The sequence below is a fragment of the Vidua chalybeata genome, chromosome 14 (genome assembly GCF_026979565.1).
Source record: "Vidua chalybeata isolate OUT-0048 chromosome 14, bVidCha1 merged haplotype, whole genome shotgun sequence".
In the NCBI taxonomy this organism is placed as follows: domain Eukaryota; kingdom Metazoa; phylum Chordata; class Aves; order Passeriformes; family Viduidae; genus Vidua; species Vidua chalybeata.
The window spans coordinates 4,247,413-4,255,086 of NC_071543.1; the positions used below are offsets into that span (position 1 = coordinate 4,247,413).

General features: G+C 62.4%; 1 protein-coding gene across 1 annotated transcript; it reads left to right on the forward strand.

Annotated features, from left to right (window-relative positions):
* Positions 1 to 678: 678 nt before the first annotated feature.
* On the forward strand, positions 679 to 7,190 carry LOC128795397 (tumor necrosis factor ligand superfamily member 10-like). The gene is made up of 5 exons (XM_053956127.1): positions 679 to 1,013; positions 2,776 to 2,922; positions 3,186 to 3,222; positions 3,691 to 3,798; positions 4,032 to 7,190. The coding sequence occupies exons 1-5, from the start codon at positions 738 to 740 to the stop codon at positions 4,463 to 4,465; spliced, it is 1,002 nt and encodes a 333-aa protein (XP_053812102.1). The 5' UTR covers positions 679 to 737; the 3' UTR covers positions 4,466 to 7,190.
* Positions 7,191 to 7,674: the final 484 nt, after the last annotated feature.

The following is a 7,674-nucleotide window of genomic DNA, read 5'->3' on the forward strand; positions in this document are numbered from 1 at the left end:
GCAGCTCTTGCCCCCCGTGCTGTAAACCTGCACCTCTCTGAGCCTTTTGCTGGTGGCCAGAGCTGACGTGAGGCCCATCACCTAAATCCAGCTCAGGTCATGTCCCTCCAGCCTGAGACTCTCTCTTCTCAGCCCAGGGACACTGGGGTCTTCTCGCCTGGAGTCACCCCAGCAGTTCCCACACTGTCCTGTGATGGTGGCATGAAAAATACTCATAAATCATGGAATGGCTCGGCTGGGAAGGGACCTTAAAGCTCACCAAGTGCCACCCCCTGCCATGGGTCACCTTCTACTGTCCCGGGCTGCTCCAAGCCCCAGTGTCCAACCCGGCCTTGGGCACTTCCAGGGATCCAGGGGCAGCCACAGCTTCCCTGGGCACCCTGTGCCAGAGCCTGCCCACCCTCGCAGCAGAGAATATGTTCCCAAATATGTTCCAAATATCCCATCTAACCCTGCCCTCTGGCAGAGTGAAGCCATTCCCTGTGTCCTGTCGCTGTGTACCCGTGAAGTGACACTCTGGGGCTCCCTGAGGACACGCTCTGTCCCCGCAACACCGTTGCCTCCCGAATCACAACCCTGAGACGCCACCGCTCCCGGTGTCCCCTCGGTGGCTACGAGAGACCCCGCCCCTTCGGTCACAGGCCACACCCTCGAATCCGCCCCCCGCCCCGCCCCGCCCGTCCGTCCGTCCCGCCGCGCTCGGGCCCGGGGCAGCGGGACCGGGACCGGGCCGGGCCATGGCCCCGCACCCGCCCAGCGCCGGGCAGTACCTGCGCTCCGACAGCGGCGGCTCCGACACGCCTATGCTGGCCGAGGGTCCCGCTGCCGGGCCCGTTCCCTGTGACTGTCCCGGTCCCGGTGCCGGTCCGGACGGCGGCCCCGGTGCGGCGCGGGGGCAGCGGCGGCGGCGATGCGGGCCGCTGTGGGGTAGCGTGGCCGTCATGGCTATCCTGGCGCTGCAGATCGCCTCCACCACCGGCCTCTTCGTCTACTTCACCATGGCCATCTCCAAGGTGAGCTTTACCCCGGGACCGGCGGCGGGGCTGCGGCCCCGGGAGTCCCGGCTGCTGCCAGAGGGCTCTGCCCGCTCCCGCCCCTCGCCTCTGCCCGCCGGGCGCGGCAGCGACCGGGTCCGGTGCGCGCTGCGAGGTGGACACTGCTCCAGTTCCCCAGGGAGCCTCGGGGCCAGATGTGGATTGGGGGGTGGACACTGCCCCAGCTCCCCAGGGAGCCGCGGGGCCAGATGTGGATTGGGGGGTGGAAATTGCCCGAGCTCCGCCCGGAGCTGCAGATCCAGCTGTGCAGGCGCGGGCGGAGGCGTGGACACTGTCGCCGATGCAGATGTGGAGAGACGGCGCCTTTGTCCTGGGCCCCGCCTGGGGCTGATGTTTGCACTGGGAGAGGGGGCTCTGCCCTGGGATCCCATCGGGTTTTCCAGCCCCAGATGGGGGTGTGCGGGGGGACTTCCCTGGGCTCCAGGCCCCACTGAACCCTGGTTCTGGCTTCATCTCTCCCTCCTCCCATTCCCATCTCCTCCACACTCCAGGACCCCCAAAAACTCCTCACCCCCTTTGTGAGATGCTGGGACCCCCATTCCAGCAGCTCTTTGCTTGCTCCAGTGCAGCCCCACCAACTGTGCTGGAATCCCACCATTCCCACGTCCCACGGGGTCAGTCGAGCAAAACCACTCCCAAACTTGGCCGTGACGGGTCTGATCCTTTCAACAGCCTCGCCAGCCCCTCCCCTCATCTGCTGATTCCGACCCACAACAACCCCTCAGCAGCGGGAGGGAAACGCCAGTCAGGAGATCCAAACACACCAGAGACGGGGAAGAAGGAAAAACCCTGCCACGGATGCAGGGGGAATAAACAGCCCGTCTGGATCCAGCGGAGGATCCTTCGGAGTGGGCTCCAGCCCTCCTTCGGGCTTTGTCTCCATCCCTGGGTCACATGAGGTCCCGCTGTGAGGGATTTACATGAAAGGCGGGGAGAGGAGGGGAATGGGGAGATACAGCCCCAGGGAAGAGCCGGAGGGCGGAGAAAACCACTGTAGTGGAACAATTTGGGCTAATTTCAGCGGCCGGTCACTGGATCTGTGCTGGGAGTAGGGAGTCAGTCTCCTGCAGCCCCTTTAGGACCTGGAAGGGGCTCTGAGCTCTCCCTGGAGCCTTCTCCAGGTGAACACCCCCAGCTCTCCCAGACTGTCTCCAGGGCAGAGCGGCTCCCGCCCTCGGAACATCTCCGTGGCTTTTCCTAGAGCCTCTCCAGCAGCTTCCCGCGCCGGGCTGGCCCCGGTTCCGCGGACGGGCACACGCCGCAGTCAGACCGGAGGAGCTGCGCGGGCGGCCCTGCCCGGACACGCACCCGCCGCGGGCATTCCAAGGGAGCAGCCCCATCCCGGGGGGATTCCCTGCCTTGGCAGCACCCGGCACTCCCACCTGGGCGGGCAGGTGCGTGCAGGAACAGCCTGCGAGCCCTCCCGCAGCCCTCCCGCGGGGAATGGCCGGGGGCAGGGCCGGCCGGGGGACCTGGAGGGCAGAGATGAACCCAGTCCTTTCAATATGACCTCATAGGATCGTACTGGTCCTATGGATCCTGCGGATCCTGGCTGTCCTGTGGATCTAGAGGCTGAGCTGATCCCAATATCCTGGTTGTTCTCTGAGTGCCCAGGTGCTGGAGCCGGGCTGAAGGCAGCTGCCCCTGCTCACATCCCAGCAGGATCCAGGCTGCTCCTTGCTCTGTCCCAGTTTGCCATCACTCTCTGTTTCCATCCCAGCTGAAATCCCAGGCTCTGGGCAATGTGGAGGAGCTGCGGTGTCTGCAGGTGCTCAATCAGCAGCCTGAGGGCTCCAGCCTGGAGAAGCTGAGCAGCAGCCAGGGCTGCCTCAAGCTGGCCAGCACCATCAAAGCCTATGTGGCCACGGTGAGCCCGGGACCAGGGGAGGATGGGAGAGCTCCTGGTTGTCCGTGTGCCTCACCAGAGCACACCTCACCAGACCAGTGGGAGGGGGGAATAGCCAGGATGGTTCAAGGTGGGAGTGGGACTCAAGCCCTCCACAGCGAGGAGGTGGTGGGGCCCAGAGACAGCGTGACAGGGAAGGTGATGGAGGCTTGGAGTAGGAGCTCAGGCATGGGGAACCCCTGTGTCACCTTTAACCAGGGAATTTTCTCTTCTCTGTGGCACAGGTGACCGAGGACATCATCCGCAGGAGCATGGTGAAGGGTGAGTCCCTCCTGGGACAGAGCCTGATCCATGGGAACTGTGACCCACTGGAGCTGTGACCCATGGGAGTTGTGATCCAGGGAGCTGGGATCCATAGGAGCTGTGGTCCAGGGAGCTGGGATCCATGGGAACCAGGATCCTGGGAGGCCAGCAGGGGGTGGGGGGGCAGTCACTCCTGCGGCAAACTCCAGTGCTGTAAGCTGGGCAGGAGAGGGGAGAGCCAGGATTATCACTCGCCATGACAAGCACAAGTTCTGGGAATGGGCCGCGGGACAGCCACGTTCATTTGTCCAGAGGCTGGGGAAGCAGGGCTATGGCACACACAGATGTGTTGGTTGATGACTGACGAGACATTTCCATCCCTCGATAATCTTTTGCTCTGGTGGGTCAGTGGGGCATTTTCTGCCCTGCTGGCATGGGGCCGGGTGTCCCCACACTGTTCTTACAGCATCTGTCCCTTTCCTGCAGAGGCCTGGCGGAGCTACTTCAACACCTCGGAGGGACAACTTCCTCCCAAAATAGCTGGGAAACCCTCAGCACATCTCACCCTCCGCCCACAGAACCTGGCTCAGGATGGTGAGTTGGGGAATCCCTCTGGGCACTGCTGGGTCTCCAAGATGGGAACGGGAGAGATCAAAGGGCAGGGGGCCAGGATGGGGGCAGCTGATGGGGAGAGGTATCTCCTGTTCACTCCAAAACCACCAAGCTCCACCCTCTGAGCTGGATGACTGGGAAGGAGTCAGAGCCACCCCCTCCCCTCTGTGTGACCGTGTCAGGTCGCTCTCCTCAGTGACTGTCCCTTCCCTCAGGACGCTCCCAGCGCTCCGGGAATCTCTCCCAGTCGTGCCGCCATGCCATCACGCACTGGGGGCACAGCAGCCTCCTCTCCCACGTGCAGAACATGACGTACCGGGCCGGGCGGCTGCGCGTGGAACAGCCAGGCAAGTACTACGTGTACTCACAGATCTACTTCCGCTACCGCGGTGCCAGCCGCGACTCAGGCCCTCAGCTCGTGCAGTGCATCCAGTGGCAGCCAGCCCACAGCCCGCCCGTGCTGCTGCTCAAGGGCGTGGGCACCAAGTGCTGGGCACCCGAGGCTGACTACGGGCTCCACGCGCTCTACCAGGGGGGACTCTTTGAGCTCAAGGCTGGGGACGAGCTCTTCGTCTCCGTCTCCTCCTTGGCCATCGACTCCAGTGACGCAGCAGCCAGTTACTTTGGGGCCTTTCGGCTCGACCTGTGACACCCCCTCCGCTCCCACCTGGCCCCTGGACAGTGGCCAATGGCCCGGGGTGGCGCAGGGCTCTTATGGCTGCCTTGTCCTTTGTGGTGAGGGATGAGCCAAGAAGGGCACAGGGGTGGCTGCCCACAGGGCCCTGCTGTGCTCCGTGCCACCCTCCACGTGGGAGGCAGCTGTGAACCAGGAAGGGTCTCCGAGGGCCTACAGGGGACATGCAGGAGGAGGGACATCCTAGCTCTGGTGGCACAGAACCTCCCAACGGCTCCCTGCAGCAGGAAAGGCACCAGGGCCACACCTGCCACTGCAAGACAGAGTGTCCCCATGGCAGGGTGAAACCCATGAGTCTGACCCCACCTTGAGCAGGGCTGTGGGTGCCAGGACCTGGGGCTGGAAGCACCCTGGGACACAGGGCTGGCACTCCTGGGGCACACGTTGTGGGGATGGGTGCAGTGTCCGCCTCTGGAAGGGAATGAAGGCATTTCAGTTTGGGAGATGAAAGCCTGGGACAACAGCACCGGTGGTTGCAGGGAGGGCAAAGGGCAGGACCGTGACACCGCAGCAGTCACCAGTCCTGGCACCACACCCAGCACGTGGCACCGGGGCACGTGGTGACTGAGCCAGGCTGCACAGGACCAGGAGCTCAGCATGGCTGCTGACGCAGCACCTCTTCCCGTGTGGATTTCGTCCCGCCCAGCCCTCATGGACAGCACAGTCCCCACTTCCTCACACCTCCAGCCCTGGCAATCCCTGCAGGATTCCAGCTCTGGGTGAGCCCCATGGTCACAGCAAGACCTTGGAGGGACCAAACCAGCCCTTGGGTGATGTGATGGAGCCACTCCAGAGGCCAAAGGTGGGTTCAGGCAGGGCAGAGCAGGGCCCAGCTGGCTCAGCCCATGGACACTGGGTGGGCACAGCCCCCTTTTCCAACTCTCCCTGTACTCTCTGTATCCTACTAAGACTGGGGGGATTTACACAGTGGCAGCCTGGGCTGCCACAGGCATGGGGCTCCCAGGGAGGATGGAATAAAGCCTTGTACTCCAGCACAGGTCTGGCCCCTTTGAACCAGGGTGGGCCTGGACAGGGTGGGCCTGGAGCCAGGTGGAGCAGGGCTGGGCCACTGCCAGAGCCCAGCAAAGTCTCCTGCTCGTCCTGCACCCACAGCACCTCCAGGGGCTCTGCAGCTGCCAGCCCCCATGGGCACCCAAGGTAGTCCCAAGGGGATGTGTTCCTGCTTCTCAACCCGGAGCCTTCATTCCCATTGGGCTCAGCTCCTGCAGAGACCCCATGAGATCTGAGCCCATCCCAGCTCCTCCCCTGCACCCATCAGCTCCCAGGGGGTCCCAGTGCTCCTCCTCTTTGAGTTTGGGATTGCTGAGCCCAGCCCAGGACACAGCCAGTCCTGACTCTTGGCCCTCCACATCCAGCCAGGGCTGGGGGCTGAGCCAGGCAGTTCCCACATCACCCCCACTCCCAGCTGCTGGGCATTCCCACTCTCCAGCCCCCATCCCCTGCAGGCTCCCAATCCAGGGGGGTTGGACAACCCCCACAGGACACGGTGCCACCCTGGCACCTGCACACAAGCAGCTGGACCGGCCCCAATGCAAGGGAAGATTCCCCAGCTCATCCAGAATCTCCAAAAGCTCATCCAAAGCCAGAGATCACCAAGAGCCACCTCCTGCAGCCTCCAGGGGGGTGACAGGGCTGATCCCTCCATGGCAGGGCTGCAGTCCCATTTCCCCAGTCCCCTTGGAGGGATGGAGGGAGCTGAGCCGAGCCTTGGCTCTGCAGCACTTGGTCCTGGAGCACGCTGGGCTCTTACCCAAAGCAAAAAAAGCACTCCAAACTCCTCCATTCTAAAACCATCCCTTTTCCTCCACCTCTCATCCCCCTCCTGCTGTCCCAACCACCTCGGTGACCCAAATCAGGGCTCTTGAGGTCTTCAGGTCTCAAACACCCCCAGGAGCACTGAGCTTATCCCACCTCTGGCAGCAGCCTTGGGAGAGCAGGGCTGAAGCAGGGAGCTGGGGCTACAGGAAACGCAGCAGGTGGTTCCAAGATTTCCTTTGAAAGGGAGTTGAACATGGACACGGCCCAAGGGGGCCAGCAGAGGCTGTGTTTGCCATGGAGGAAGCAGGGAAAGCAGTGAGTGGGGAGAGCTGGGCTCGGCACCAGCGGGCAATGGCCCACCCTGCTTTCCTGGAAAGGAGAAGGCTCATGGGTGGGTGGATGGGAGAAGGAGAACTCCAGCAGCATCAGGGCAAAGGGCAGCCTCACCCTGTCTGGGGAGAGCCCAGCTGGAATTCCTCACTGAGAGGAAGTGGCACAGGTTACCCCGAGAGCTTCAGCCCATGCGGCCCCTCTGCCTCCTCCATGGTCCTCCCTGTCCCAGTGCTTCCAGCAGAAGGGCTGGACACCCCCAGCCTGGCCAGGGCTGGGCTCCCACCTGGACAAGTGGATTGGCCACCAGCAGGAGAACCCAGCAGCATGAAAACCCAGCCTCCACAAAAACTGCCTGAGGCACCTGTGCCAATAGTACCTGTCCCAGGATGTGCTCCAGGAAAGAAAGAACCAAGTGTGGAAAGACCTGGATGAGGACACACCACTTTTCTCTGACTAAGGAAACAAAATCTGCCGTGCAAATGGAGCAAAGTACTGAAGATTTCTCATACAACTTTTCTGTTGTTGTTAAAATTGTTTATTAGAAATTACAACTCACTATTTTAACGTGTGTATTGCTGACAAGTTCATTGTAACTCCTGCTAGAAAGCGAAGTCAATGGTCCCTAAACCAACTCTGCAGCCCCTCACACAGCCTCCTCTGCCAGCACCTCCCTCAGCTGGGGAGAGCCACAAGAATAAACAAGTCCCCATTATCCCTTCTGACCCTGTCCCCCAAAACAGAGAGCTCCAGCTCCCCAGGCAGCACACCCCTACAGTGTCCCTACAGTGACAACTCTGGAGCTGTAGCTGCCGAGCTGTGGCTGGATCCCTGGCGGTGCCCAAGGCCAGGCTGGATGGGGCTGGGAACAGCCTGGGACAGTGGAAGGTGTCCCTGCCATGGCAGGGGATGGAGCCAGACAAGCTTCATGACCCTTCCAATCCAAACCATTCCAGAATTCTGATTCCCTCCTGCTCTAACCCAGCCTAGGAGCTGGGGGGGGGGGGGGGGGTGTGTGACTGCAGCACTAATAAAATCTCCACACTGACCTGATT